The sequence below is a fragment of the Panthera onca genome, chromosome C2 (assembly GCF_046562875.1).
Source record: "Panthera onca isolate mPanOnc1 chromosome C2, mPanOnc1 haplotype 2, whole genome shotgun sequence".
Classification (NCBI taxonomy): domain Eukaryota; kingdom Metazoa; phylum Chordata; class Mammalia; order Carnivora; family Felidae; genus Panthera; species Panthera onca.
This window is the reverse complement of record NC_138347.1, coordinates 52,489,287-52,504,650: the sequence shown is the minus strand read 5'-3', so window position 1 is coordinate 52,504,650 and position 15,364 is coordinate 52,489,287. Positions and strand designations below refer to the sequence as shown.

Here is a 15,364-nt window from a genome sequence, read left to right as displayed (position 1 = left end):
GTCCAATCTAAATTGCCAGCCTGCAAAATAATGAACTGCATAAAATGGTTGCTGTTTAAACCACTATGTTTTGGAGTGTTCTATTTTACAGCACAATTAATTGATATACTATGGTTCAAAAATGTAATAAGAGTAGCTACATGGGTTTTTATGTTTTCTTGATTTGGAACTAGGTAAATTCCACACTGATAAACTCCCCAACTAATTAGGGAAAATACTTGGGGATGTGCTGACAAGAGTTTTAGCCACAATGACCCACGCCGTCTCCCTTCATTCTGCTGTAGTATCAAGAACAAAATTATGGCATCCTTTGTGTGCTTAGATAATAATGTCTCACCTTTCCTACCTCCATTCCCTTTTGGGGTTTTCTGAGTACTTGAGACACTTAGATATAGATGAACCAAAGAACACATGGGCACCTAATTAGGAAGTCAGTGTTGGCACCAAATGTCCTAGCCATATTGTTGGCTGCCCCAAGTCAAGTCACCTTACATGTACAAAAAGACTTAAGAGCTTCCTTCAATTGTATAGACATCCCTGACAATTATTTTTATATCCAAATTGATAGTGGATCTACTGAGAAACCTCATAGAAGAACAGAATGGGAATTGTGCAAATGGCGGAGAAAGGGTTTCAGAATCAGACTGAAATAGGCTTTCATAGATACAAAGTATATCTCCCAGGTGAATTCCAAACACTACTATTCTCTTGGTATCTCAGGTCAATTTGGTTTCCATTCCAAACCATGGGATCCTTAATGTTTTATACCCACTACAATATTCTGAGGTTCTAGGCTCTTACTTTACATCTCTCCTATACTTGACACTATAGGGAGGACATGTGGCCTCTTATTGATATTTCCCTGTAGCTTATAAATAAAAAAGGTTAGAAATATGCACTTTGTCAGCATGAGAGTACTTACAGTTAAGTAGTCTAAGACATATTAACAGGCAAGTCATTAATACTCATAGTGACCATATAATTTGTCATCCAAACTGCACTTCTGAAGGTGAAGTAAGGTCCCATTAATAACTGAATCAGGACATCAGGATAAACCAGGACTGTTGTGGATATACCGGGATGTATTGCTCAGAGTAATAGAGGAGAGAGTTTTAGGGGGAAAAGGGGGGGGAGGACAGGGGGGCTAACAAGCCAGAGAAGCTGGACAGCAGTCTGATTTCTGATTAATCTATTCTCCCAGTTTAGTTTCATTATGTCGCAATGCTATGAATTCTTAGAAGATCAGACACAGGCATGTTCATTGAAATACGTCAATTCAAAGTCGAATTAAGTAATCCTTTGATTACAAACTGTTTTGGATTGGACTGATTTCCCCTTGAATGGAATGGATAATTGAGAACTGACTGGATAAATAAGAGAGTAAGCACTAAAAGCTAATTTCATTCTTGGAAAATACACTACAGTAATGGACTATGATAATAGGTTACCATAAAACAATTACTGAATACCACAGCATATTTGGAACTAGTCCTAGTTGAAATATATATGATATTACATCTAGTAATAAGGTGAGAGGAAGCATATAAATCCTGTTAATTAAACAGAGAAATTAGCTGAATGGTAATATAAGTAACTCCAAATATATAATACTTTGTACACTGTAAGGATACTTGTAATAACTGTAGGATTTAACCTTATCAAATAGCATATAATATCCTCTTCTTAAATATAAAACATATATTTTAGTCTTGACTTTATTCTCCATAGGGGAAATTCTGCCCTAATTTAAAAAAAAAAAAGTAATGAGAAATTCAAGTGAACATTTTTCCAGTCTTTTTTCATTTCTTATTGAACATAAGAAGGGGCTCTTATATCCAAGAGTAAATACATAGATGAATGTTACATCATACCCACCACTCTTAAGGAAACTTTCTTTAATATTCCAGTGAGTTAGCTCATTTCTTAATATGCCACATACATTCATGTGTAAAAAATGAAATGGGCCTTTGTTAAAACCTAACAATGAAGAATAAAGTTGACACTCTGAGAAGTTAAATTCAAGTTTCTATGTATACACACTATTTTATCATAGTTGCACCTATGTTGCTCTCTTGCATAATTGGTAATATACATGTCTGTGACTGCTTGAGTTAACAGCTTCAGAGAGTGAGAACCCTTTGGTGATATTTTATGCTAAATAAATGACTAGAACAGAAAGAAGTGTGTTTAAGAATATAAAACAAGATGATTATAAAGTATCTAAGATACTGTATGACAAAATACTAACTTCTTACACCAAGTAATGTTAACAACTTAGTGATCAATTTTACAAAGGCCTATGTTTGGTGATCTGAAAACTTGAGAAAAAGAAAAAGGAGAAAAAAGAAACAAAAAGAGACATTTTTGCCTGATTTTTAAAAAATGGTATGTGGGTCGCCTGGGCAGCTCAGTTGGTTAAGTGCCCCACTCTTGATTTCTGCTCAGGTCATGATCTCACAATGGTGAGACAGAGCCCCGCACGGGGCTCTGCCATCAGCACAGAGTCTGCTTAAGATTCTCTCCCTCTGTCCCTCTCTCTGTCCCTCCCCCTCCCCTAAGATAAAAAATAAAAACTAAGTTTTAAAATGGTCAAAGTGATAATTAAATGTAATAAATTAAAGAGTGTTTTTCTATTAATAATATAATGTCATATAGCACGTTAATATAACATGCTTTAGTTGAAAAATTCAAATGCTGAGCAAGGGAATTACTAATCTCACCAAAATCAGAACCATGCATTACAAAGACAGAAAAACTTACAGATGGGAAATAAGAAGGAGGAGGAAAATAGCTTTCCCAAAGTCAGAACATTCCTATATGACATAACTGAAACTGAACATGTGAGTGCTGACTCCAATAAAAAAATAATTTCTGGTAACACTTAAGACTATCAAAGTAGACTTTTATTGATTTTCTTCTCTTTAATAAGTTAACAGCAAACAAGCATTCTCTTCCAAAATTCTATTTAAAAAGATAAGCTAAATTGAATTTTCTAAAAAGTCAAAGTTTGAAATTGTGTCATGAAAAAATTTTGGATTTCTACAGATTTTAAAACCACAGGAAAGCATTATTATTTTCTACTTCCTTCCATAGTGCACTTAAAACCACCTTGCAAATCAATTATTTTAGGGGCATCTTAAGGATGTACATATAAGGCTTTGTCACATGAACATATTAGCATCAACGATCACTTAACATTTCATTCTAGGAACCACATATGCAGTTTAAATAGAGGCAGTCTTCCAGGACATATGGGTTATACTAATGGCGTTTTCTGAGACCTAAAAATCTCTCTTTTCCCAGGATAGTAGGAGACTAAATCCTCTCTATCACACTTTTTTTTTTTTTTTTTTTTTTTTTTTTTTTTTTTTTTTTTTTTTTTTAATAGCCCTCTTCAGGCCTGGAGGAATAAGCACAAGGTATTATAATGGGTTTAAACAAGTAGGAAAAGAGATGGAAATTTCGCAATTGGGTACCACTGACATTTTCTAGCAACACAATTTATATGAACTGTATCCCTTCAGTCTGTCTGAAAGCATTAGAAAAATACAAGTGGATAATGACTCTGCCTTGACCAAATCAGCATTTTACCTTAGGTCATTAGAAACAGGGTTTTTTTTTAATTTTTAATTTTTTTAAATTTACATCCAAATTAGTTAGCATATAGTGAATCCATGATTTCAGGAGTAGATTCCTTAATGCCCCTGACCCATTTAGCTCATCCCCCCTCCCACAACCCCTCCAGTAACCCTCAGTTTGTTTTCCATGTTTATGAGTCTCTTCTGTTTTGTCCCCCTCCCTGTTTTTATATTATTTTTGTTTACCTTCCCTTATGTTCATCTGTTTTGTGGATAATGACTCTGCCTTGATCAAATCAGCATTTTACCTTAGGTCATTAGAAACAGTTTTGAGCTAAAGAGATCCCAGAGAGTAGATCCTTAGTCCACCGTTTTACTTACATATGAGAGAGTTGAAGTCCAAATATGTGAAATAACTTGCTCAAGTGCCCAAAGGTGAATGATGCTGAGCCAAGCCTAGGAAAGCAGCTTACTGAAAATAGTATCCCATTAAGTTGTAAATGACTATTGGATTATATAAATCATCAAGGAAAAAGCAATATTTACTGGCTACTAAGCAGTTTGCCATTTTTAAATTAATAAATTTTAATAGTCCCACATCAGGCAGTCTGCAAAGACATTATTTGAGTTGATGCTTTCCCCAAGGCCTACTGAGATAAACAATGCCTTGAGAACATAATACCCCACTCTGGGGGAAAAACTTAAGTGTGCTTATGTCTTAGAATTAACCTTGTATCAGTAAGAAATTAAGAAAAATTCCTGAGAAGGGTGCACACCAAAGATCCAAGAGAAGAAACAGTTAACTGCACCTCCTTGTTGTAAGTAATCAAGGAAAGCATTTTTTTAAAAAAGCAATACAAAATGTCACCACAGGCTGACGCTCTTTCTACAAGGATAATGAGATTCTTGCTTCCTCGGATGCTCAGCACTTACTTCATTGCCTTCATCTCTGAATTCAGTTTCTGTGGTTCATACATACTGTCCCCCTCCCTTCAAAACAGGTGACAGGCCATGCCCGAACGTATCAATGACTATGTAGCGACTACAGCCCAAAAGACCTGCAGAAGCAGTTCCACAGGCGCGAATTTTTGTTCTCTAGGTCTCAACACACACTACTAAAAGTGCTCCTTAAATGAAGGGTTGCAGGCGGGTAAGTCAGTTGGTCTCTTGGATTAAGCCAGCCTGGCCATTGGCACGTATCCCCAACGGGCGCAGCTATGCAGAGGGCTCCGAAGGAGGCGCACTTGCCTTCCAGGACTTGCGTCCCGAGTCTGGACGAGGCGCTGTTAGTGCCACAAACCTTTCTTTTAAACACACTGACACCGAGAATTCTGTACATATGCCAACCCAATAAATCCAAGCAAACCACTGATCTAAGGGTCTGAGGTTTCTGACCCTCAGATCAGCCGAGGTTGGCGGCGCAGCTAGAATGCATCCAGCTCACCGAAAGCGCGCCTCTGGGAACCGGCTGCAAACGCGAGCTTGCGGCTCCAAAAGAATCTCAGAGAAGGAAGTCTGAAAGCGGAACCGCTCCCTTTTTAGCAGCTAAATATGAGGGAAAACCTGTCCTCGGAGGTGGCCCGACTGAAAACTGACTCCAGAGCGACCGCACTGAAAAGGAAACCGGGCGTGTGCGTGTTCTCCCGGGGAATTGGTGTGGTGAGACTGCAACTCTCCAACTGGGCAGAGGGTTAAACTGAAAACCAACCGTGGGGAGGGTGGGTCTTTGCATTCTACTAACTTACCTCACCCTCGTCCACCCTCCTCGCCCCTCGGCCCCAGAGTGAGTGCCCTTCCTTCCTACATCGGACAATGGGATCAGGAAAAAGTGAAATCCACAATGTGCCAAAGTCAGGTGGCTCTCCCCTGGCCACGTCCCGGGTGTGCTTACCCCAACCCACCTGCTTCAAATCCGGTTCAACTCGCGCTTCACACGCCCCGCCCTGGAGCTAGAGATGCGTCGCAGATGATTCTCGCTAGCCTCAGAACTGCAGGTGAGCTCAGGACCTCACCCAGAAATGTAACTTTATAATAGAGATCGGGCGAGGGCACCCACCCCCCTCCTCCGCACCACCACCAGGAAGCCGGCACAGCAGCAGCAGTTCACAAACACTTGTGATCTTCTGGCTCCAGCCCCAGCCTCACTTTCCCTCTTTTCCTGGGAGAGCCACGGAGGCTTCCAAACATCTTTTTTTTTTTTTTTTTTTCAGCCTCAGCTTGGTAACTGAAGGGATGTTGAGAAATTAAAGACGCGGAAAGGAAGTGAGTCTTTCTTTGCTAAAAACTAAAGAAAAGGATAAAAGAACAAACAGAAGCCGGAAAAAAAAAAAAAGGGAAGTAGGAGTTTTTACTTGCAAATGTCTATGAAGGGCTGGAGATAAAACTTCAAAAGGAGAAAACAATTCCAAAAATTACTCGAGTCTAGCGAGCAAATGAACCTGCTGCTCTATCAAGTGACGGCGAACATACAGAATGCCCTGTTAGGGACCAACTCGCGTCGGCCGACCGGTGGGTCTCAGGATGACAGCCACAGGGGCCGTCCCCAGGGTAGGAAAGGGATTCCCGGCTAGATATTTTAGTTATTGGGGATTTTGAGTTTCTTGCTTCTGAGCCTCAGTACATTACTGAAAACTGAGGTTGAATCACAGGTCCTGTAAAATCCACAAGCCACTCACTAAGGTCTCACAACCCTGGCTGCCAAGTCCAGTTCAGGCTGCGTCCTTTGCCTGCCACCACCCCTGCACTCATTACCCACCCAGACCATGGGGGAGGGGGCTTCAAACCACGGTTTGAGCTGCGGGAGGTTTTTCTAAAAAGGAGTGATTAAAGTCCTCCCTTTCTCTTCTACCCTTCCTACCCCTTCTTCACCTCTTACCGAGGGGAAGTTACCAGGGGATTTATCCCCCCAAAAGTGCAGACAGTTATTTCTCGGAAAGCTAAGCGAAAGGAAAACTGCCCGGAGCGCAGTGACGTGGACTTTGATATCCAAAGACTGGAGGAATTGTCAGAGGGCAAGGGCTCGCCGCCTAGGCGGGAGCTGCAAGGGCGGGGGGGGGGGGGGGGGGGGGGGACGGGGAGAGAACCAGACGAATACTGCCCGTGGGCCCCTGGAGCCCGAACCCCGGCAGCACCCAAAGTTCCTGGAGATTTACCCAAGGCCCCCAGTCCCTGCCCAAACTTGAGCCAGCCGGCCGAGCCCAAACGTGAGGCACAGGTGACTGAACCCAGGGCCAGATGTGTGCCCGCACCGCCCCCACTCGCCCCGGCTCACAGCCCCGGAGGTGCGAGGCCTGCGCCGCAGACTCAGGAAATTGCCCCCGTTCCACGTTGGCCTGGGCTGCTCCCAGGCCCCTGCTCACCTGGCCGGAGGACAGCGGCGGAGATCAAGAGGCAGAAGACTAGACGGCAGGAGGGGCCCGCCTTCGATGCCATATTCCTCCTCCTCGTCCTCTTTGGGGGCCACCGACAGCGTCCGCGCCGCAGGAGGGGGCGTCGTCCCGGCCCCGCGCTGCCCGCGAGCTCGCAGGTCCCAACGCAGGGGGCAGCGGCTTCTCCCAGGCACACCGCCCCCCCTGGGCTGTGGCGCTGGACCTTCGGCTCTCCGCGGCAAGCAACTTTCCACCACGCAGTGCCCCAACTCTTCCTTCCTCCCCTTCAACACCTGCCCTTGGCCCCAGTGGCTCCTTCTCCCGGGACCGACGACCCTCTCTTCCCAGGAGACACTTGACTATTTCAGAAAGGTGTACGTGGTTCTTTCAGGCTGGTCTCTTGTTCTCCCTCTCTTGGAATAATAATAATAATGGTAGTGGCAGTGTGCATAAAAAGCCCGGTGCTAGGCAGGAATCGCCGGGGGTGGCCACAGGGGCGGCGAGTCCAGGCGGTCTCCTCAGGTGGCAGAGCCGTAGCAGCGAAAGCAGTGGCGACGGCAGCGGTCTCAGGGCTGCTCTGAGTGGAGGGACTGGAAGGCGTGTGTAAGCTTCCTCTCTCCTCCTCCTCCTCCCCCCACCGCCGCCCCCCCTCCCTCCTCTCTCTTCCCCGCTTCCCAGGAAGCAGCGCCGAGCAGGTGGTTGGAGCACCGACCTGCAGCCTAGAGGCGCTGCAGGACCGAGTCGCAGACGGAGCCCAGCTCTGGAACTCCGCGGGTGAGCAGCTCGCGGGATCCAGGGGCCCCCGAGTGGGAGGTGCTTCCCGCGGCTCCGCCCCCGGAACCACGCTAGCCAATACGGAGCAGACACAGGCGCCGCTAGCGCGCGGGGAGGGGAGCCCTCGGGGCTGCCTCTAGCCGGCGGCTTTACGATCGCCCTCTCGGTCCGGCCTCCCATTTCTTGGTCACCACGCAGCCTCGCCAGGGTTCAAAAAGCGCTTGTCCCCAGACGCTGAATCCAGTGGCTCGCTCCGCAGGGATTTTTCGGCGGTGATGTTGCAGCCTCCATCTTCAATGAAGAGAGTAGCGGGGCAGGACGCTGGGGGGGTGGAGAATTCCGGATTGGTGGGGCGGGGCGCGCCTTGGGTCCTAGGGCGGGAGCGGAGGAGGAAGAAGGGTCTGGAGGGGGTGGCAACGGTGGAAACTCTCCTCCTGAGAGTTAACTGGAGCAGCTTCTGGTTGGCCGGGAGCAATCCAAATCCTGGGCTAATTCCTCCCCGTTTTGCTCCCACTAACCCACCTCTCGAACGCACCTTCTTTTGAAGGCAGATCACTCGAGTCGACTGCCCCAGTACCAAAGAGAAAATATTTACTCTTTCCCGGGGGAAATTAAATGAGGAATTTTTAGATCATACTTCGTCACACGGATTTTCCCAGTGTCTACCTGCCACAGCATGTGTCTTTTTTATTTTGAATTAAGCGGCGGTTTTTAGTTACAAACAGAAAATCCTCAAGTTACTCCGATTAAAAGTCTAACTCCTTCTCGTCCGTTCCAGAAAGCCAGGCATCCCAGCAGATGGACAGGCTTCTCTGGCAATTTCTAAAGACTGAACCATCTCCCAGGCGGAACATCGGGAAGCTGTGCCTTTTTCAGATCAGGCAGAGACCATGCAGGAATATTTTCCTCTTGAACTCCGGGGTGGGGCTGTTGGAGCCCTAAGTGGCTCTAAATCAGGGATGCTGGATCACCACTCTGATCCCGGAAGCATAATAAAATCTTGGTCCCTCAACCACTTCGCCAGGGCATTAAATAGCCTTTCCTGCATCACAGGGTCACCCCTGTGTGAGGCTAGTCTCCTGCAGAGAATGCCAACTAGTAGTCCTCACATACTGAGCTTTCATCTGAAGGCTTCGAGTCACCAACTAGATGGGGGTGCAGAGTTGGGCGGCAGGGGAAGCTTATTAAGACAAGTAGACACATGCCGGCACACACACACACACACACACACACACACACACACACACTCAGAATGATCTCTGAATTCTTTTATCTTTTTTTATGCTGGAAACTATCAAGCTCTGTCTTCAGCTGTGATTTTTGTCAAAAGCCTGCCTGTCTAGTCCTCCTGGTTTTCTTTATATCAACAGTATCCTAGAGTAGAGCTCTTATATATTTTTCTTCTTAAAATAAGTAGTTTTTTTTTTTTTTTTTTTTCCTGCTTGGATTTAACATTAACATTTCATTTGCGTCTTATGAACCAACTGGAAGGCTAACGCTAGGAGACAAATGCCTTTTAGTTCAGTGTTTCATAAGCTAAGTTTGACTGAATTGCTAGCATTCCGAAGGGATCTCATAGAATTCCTTTAGGAAATTGTTTTTCTTTTAACAGCAGCTTTAAGTAGCTCCTACTAGAACAAATCATCCTAACTATATATTCAGCCTAGACTCCCTTTGGTTTTGGGGTTGGAGTTAATACAGCATAATTGTTAAAAAGTAGATCTGCAAAAGGCACACTGTCTGACTTGGGCTCTGACATTTACTAGCTGCATGATCTTGGTCAATTCACTTAACCTCTCAAAGTCTTAGTGTCTTTATTTGTAAAAAGTGATAACAATAGTACCACTCTCTTGAGACTGGTGAGGATTAAGTGAGATCACACAAAAGAACTGCTTAGGGGGAGTAGAAGGAGCTCTGGCTTTGGGGAATAGTCAGAGTCTGGTTAAAATCTTTCTTCTGCACTTACTCAGCAACTGACCTTGAACAAAAGTCAGCCTCTCATAATTAAAGTATGATGACCTAGTAGAGTGCCACCTTCAAAAGGGTGCAGCTAGATTGGATCAAAATATATTCCATAACTTAAGGATATTATGCACACACATGCACATGTGTGGAATTCTGAAAGCAATATACATATTTATCTGTAAAGTCACTTGCTTCTAGAGTTCCTTTTACAGAGGAATATGTCCTAGTTCAGGAAAATGCCTTGATAAGCCACTTGGAGCAGTAACACCAAAAGAAGGCTACTAGTTATATATAGCTAAGACCACGAAAGTGAGGGTCATCTGACAATTTATTAAATAACATCATAAAAACTTAAATAAGAATTACGAAATGATAAAAATAAACATAGGAGTTTAACAGGGGAGGGAGGAAGATGATGCTGAGAGAAAGGAAGGGACAAAGACCAAGCCATATTGTTATGAGTTTGGAAATGGTTGAAGGCCTTCAAATATACTTTAATTAATTAAATAGTAACAGTTATTGATCACATGCTGTATGTTAGGTTATTCTAAGCAACTTATATGAACTGAAACAATTACCTCTTCGAAAAAATCTTAGGAGATAGGTGCCTTTGGTGTCTTCATTTCACTCATGAAGAAACTGAAACCCAGAGACAGGAAGGTCACTTCATGATTCATAGCAATGGTAAAGCCTTTTTTCTAGCCCACACACTTTGATTCTAGATGATTCCAATGATATTTTCCTGTCAATTTAGTCATGCATAGAATGGCTACTTCTTACTACAAGAGGTCAGATGAATAGTGTTCAACCAGAGGAAAACATATTTCATTCTGGAGCTTCATCCCTATCAACTTGGCCCATTATCCACTTTGCTTATCAGAGATGTCTAACAATAAATTTATGACTTATTTTGTTTGTTTGGGGGACTTGATTTAGATAGAAATCTCTTTACCTTCTGAAACTTTAATAAAGTCTCCTACCCTCAAACATATTTTCCTTGGGGAAATTAACTAATCAGGCAATGCATCCTATCTGTATGAGCCAGGTACAGTGCGTACGAGATGTCAAGGGCATTTCTAGACTGAAATAATTTACCATAAGCAAAACTCAGAGTTAAGAAACTTGAGAATATAAGCCCCACAATGTAGTAAAGAGAGTATTTGTCCTTCAGAATCTAGAGAATGGGGGATTGGATCCACCTTACCTTGTTCTTAAGAGGAAGAGCTTTTCCAACTGCATCTGGATTACAATTGCTTTTGTTACAACTGAGAATATATAGTATTCCAATGATATTTACCAGACGATTTAGTCACACATCAGTACTTCTTACTACAAGAGTTAAAAGGAATAATGGTCAGCCAGAGAAAAACATTTCATGTTACCAAGAACATGAAAAGAGTTTTGCATCTTCAATATAAAAGAATTCATCATCAATCAGGACAGTATGTTCTAGGCAGTGACACAGCACACCAAGCAACTCTCCTACTTAGAATCCATTGAGATCAGAACTCAGGACCCCTAAGGCTCAGACCAGGAACCTTTGCCCTGCACTAAAACATTAACCAACAGTATGTGACAAACATAGTCAGGTCAGGCATGTGAACATTTGAAAAGCTGAGATGATTTTGTTCTTGTTCTAATGTAAACAGTTTCCTACCAGAAATGAAATTTCACTAAAGATGGTATTGGAGGCTGGTGACATTTATTCCTACCACCTTATATCATCATGCTCTGTGTAAGGTTCCAGTTTTTGAACAAAACAGGTAATGCAGTTCACGGGCATGCAATAAATCTAATTCACTTTCTTCCCCTCCACCTCCCCACTGATGATTAGACATTTCTAGCCAATACTTTGCAAATACACTGAGCACTCTATAAATAATCACATTTGAATGGTGAGTGAACTTTTTCACAGAATATAAACCTCGAAACAAACTTACAAGGGAGAGTGATATAAGGAGATGAAAGGTGTTTCAAGTGGGTCTTTAATGATTGGACTAGTATGATTCCGTTAAATCAGTTCCAATGTGTGGTTTTCTCCCCCACACCACCGATCAATTGTTGGACACTAGCTGGATGTTCTAGAATTCAACTCCATTCTGACAGTATCTACCTGGAGACAGCATCAGCCAGTTGGAAGAGATACATATGGCAAGATGTGTGGGAAGGAGAGCAAAGCTTTCATGCTCTCTGAGGATACAACTCTCCCCAAATCTCCATGTGTTCACCAACCTCGAAGCTCTCTGAATCCTGTCCTTTGACATTTGGAGAAGGCTCCATTACATAGGTATGACTGATTAAAATCATTGGCCCCTGGTGATTTTAACTCAATATCTGAGTCCCTCTCCCCACCCAGGAGGGGTGGGACTAAAAATTCCAACCCTCTAATCACCTGATTGGGCCTCCTAGCAACCAACATTCATTCTTAGATTATCCAAAGGCTTTTCCAAAGTAACTCATTAACATAACAAAAGACACCGTCATCACAGTTATCACTTAAAAAATTCCAAGGGTTTTAGGAGCTCTTGTCTGGAATGGATCCAAGACCAAATACATATTTCTTATTATAAATCACAATGTCACAACTTAGCTGACTAAAGTTTAGGAAAGGCAAAGAGAATGAGTCACGTTTTAGTCACCAGTGAAAACTCTGAAATATAAAGTGAAGAAGTTAATCTACAAGAGAAAGAGCATGATAAAAACTATTTGCCCCTAATGAGAATAAAACAAAAAGGGCCATCCCTCTTTGTCTAAAACAAAAAAGGGTAGGCAGCATGCTGGGAATAGAATCCTGACTAGTAAAGTTTCTAAGTGACCAGGCAGGAGATGGGCAAGCACCTGGGTTAATACACTGATGACAAAGATTGAAACAGAGGGCTAAATTGGATTTATATTAAGTCTATGAAGACACGACTCTTTTAAAGAGTCATAGAGATTATGTAGGTAAAACAAAACTCTGTTTTATTTCTGGACCCCAAGGTTTTTTGGGTCAGTAATTCCTAAAATCACTCTAGATAGGGATTGGAGAACAGATGGGTAGCCATCCTGCTAAGAAATATTTCCTTGAACTTTATTGTTGAGAGAGTTTCTCTTCAGAGGTTTCTGTATATTTTCATCTTTCAACAGAAATAAGCAGCTTTTCGGTTTTGAATGAGTAATAGGTGACTCAGAGTGAGGTTATTCAGATGTTTGATATCTTAAAGGAAATTTTAACTTAATTAATTCTTATGAAGTTTTCCAAGTTATCTCTTGCTTTCTCATGTACCTCCTAGCCATTGCAATCTATGAAATTTTTATTCAGGAATTTGAGGTACATACATGACTGTAGAAATATGAAAACAATGTATATTTGATTCTTTTAAGCAAATCACCATGGATTTAATGGACTTCTGGAAAGCAAAGTAATTAAGTACAAATTTCAGTTCATCCATACTATTTTCCCTCAAAATAAGTAAGATGACTGACTTTACAGGATAGTATTAAGAAGACATTCTTAGATAAACAGATAATCCCTAAGGAGTGATAATACTTAGACAAAAAAAAAAAAAAAAAAAGCTTAATAACACTGAATAAAGGCTCATTGATTATGCAATATCAGAAAGAGCCTTAAAATTTTTATGATTTTCAGAGCCTCACAAGTAATTTAGATAAATTGTTTTCAATCTTTTTAAAATTTTTTAAAAATGTTTATTCATTTTTGAGAGAGAAAGAGACAGAGACTGAGTGCAAGTGGGAGAGGGGCAGAGATAAAGACACACACAGAATCCGAAGCAGGCCCCAGGCTCTGAGCTGGCAGCACAGAGCTCCACACGTGGTGGCTCAAACTCACCCACTGTGAGATCATGACCTGAGCCAAGTTAGACACTTAACCAACTGAGCCACCCAGGCACCCCATTTTTCACTCTTTTTTTTAAAATACAAAGCTGTTTCTTCTAATATAGGCTTATTCTTAAGTCCAATTCCTATCTCTCCCTTGTTCAATCCATTCAGACCATATTGGTCTCCTCACTGTTCCTAAATACACCTGCCCTATTCCCATATAAGAGACTTTGTACTTGCTGTTTCTAATCCTTGGAACTTCCCCCCACCCCCCCCACAATCATTATTGTAGCTTATTCACCTCTTTCAAGGTATTTCCCCAATGTTACCTTTTTTATTGACCTGTTCCATGAACAACTATTTAAAATCTCAACACCCCCCCAGCCCTAATACTCTTATCTCCCTTTTCTGCTTCTTTTTTTTCTCCGTAGACTCTACCACCATATAATAAATAACCTTATATATCTTGAATACTGAATATTGAATATCTGCCTCCCTTTACTGGACTGAAACGTTAACAAGAACAGAGATTTATGTCTGTTTTATTCCCTGCTATATACATAGAATAGGCAAACACATAGTAGGCACACAATACTATTTGATTAATGATTTAATCCGTTTATTAATACATGGATGACTAATAAATTATTGTATGAAGTAATTAATCTGATATAGGTGGAGCTGCTTTGGCTGAAGTTTGAAAAGCAGCCTGAAGTTTTACTGTCTCCTTTAGACTTTAAAGGAATAATCAGAAAACCCAAATAAAAAAGCACCCTGTTGAATGGGAGAATATATTTACAAATGATATATCCGATAAGAGGTTAATATACAAAACATATAAAGAACTTATGCAACTCAACACCAGAAATCATTAAAAAGTGAGCAGAAGACCCAAAAAGAAATTTTCCAAATGTCTTTTTAGATGGCCAACAGACACATGTGAAGATGCTCAACATCACTCATCATCAGGGAAATGCAAATCGACACCACAATGAAATATCAGCTAAAACCTGTCAGAATGGCTAGAATCAAAAAGGCAAGAAATAATAAGTGTTGGCAAGGATGTGGAGAAAAAGGAATTCTTGGGCACTGTTGGTGAGAAGGTAAATTGATACAGCCAGTGTAAAAATGGTAAGGAGGTTTCTCAAAAAATTAAAAATATAAATACCTTATGATCCAGTAATTTCACTTCTAGATATTTACCCGAAGGAAACAAAAACATTAGTTTGAAAAGATATGTGCACCCCTATTTTATTACAGCATTATTTATAATAACTAAAATAAGAAGCAACCCAAGTGTTCATCCATAGATGGATGTATAAAAAAGACATGGTATATGCACACGATGGGATATTAGTCATAAAAAAGAGTGAAATATTTCCATTTGTAACAACATAGATGGACCTACAGGGTGTCATGCTTAGTGAAATATGTCAGACAGAAAAAGAAAAATAATACCATATGATTTCACTTATATGTGGAATCTAAAAAATAAAACAAATGAACAAACAAGCAAACAAACAAACAGAAACAGACTTATAAATTCAGAGAATAAGCTGGTGGTTGCCAGAGGGGAGAGGGATGGAAGGATGAACAAAATACGTGAAGGAGATTGAGAGGTACAAACTTCCAGTTATAAAATAAATAAGTGGTGGAGATTAAAGGACAACATAGGAATGTGGTCACTAACATTGTAAAACATTATATGATGACAGATGGTGACTACACTGGTGGTGAACATTGATTAATATACAGATTTGTCAAATCACTATATTGTACACCTTAAGCCAATATAACATTGTATGTCAACTATATTTCAATAATAAATACGTTTTAAAAAGAAAGGATAGAAAACCATGG

General features: G+C 41.5%; 1 protein-coding gene and 1 long non-coding RNA gene across 3 annotated transcripts in view; both read right to left on the bottom strand.

Annotated features, from left to right (window-relative positions):
* The window catches only part of ALCAM (activated leukocyte cell adhesion molecule), a 209,884-nt gene extending 202,199 nt beyond the window's left edge, over positions 1 to 7,685 (bottom strand). The window contains exon 1 of one of the 2 annotated variants that reach the window (XM_078452976.2): positions 6,938 to 7,685. In XM_078452976.2, coding sequence (XP_078309102.1) covers positions 6,938 to 7,010 — 73 coding nt within the window. In that variant the 5' untranslated portion in view covers positions 7,011 to 7,685. The remainder of the gene's footprint in view (positions 1 to 6,937) is intronic. The other variant, XM_060640129.3, reaches the window with a different exon arrangement.
* A 2,552-nt stretch (positions 7,686 to 10,237) lies between these two features.
* LOC132682762 (uncharacterized) lies at positions 10,238 to 11,805 on the bottom strand. Its single transcript, XR_009611851.3, has 3 exons — positions 11,626 to 11,805; positions 10,890 to 11,014; positions 10,238 to 10,324 (listed from the first exon to the last, which is right to left on the bottom strand). It is a non-coding gene; the product is annotated as an uncharacterized LOC132682762 (long non-coding RNA).
* Positions 11,806 to 15,364: the final 3,559 nt, after the last annotated feature.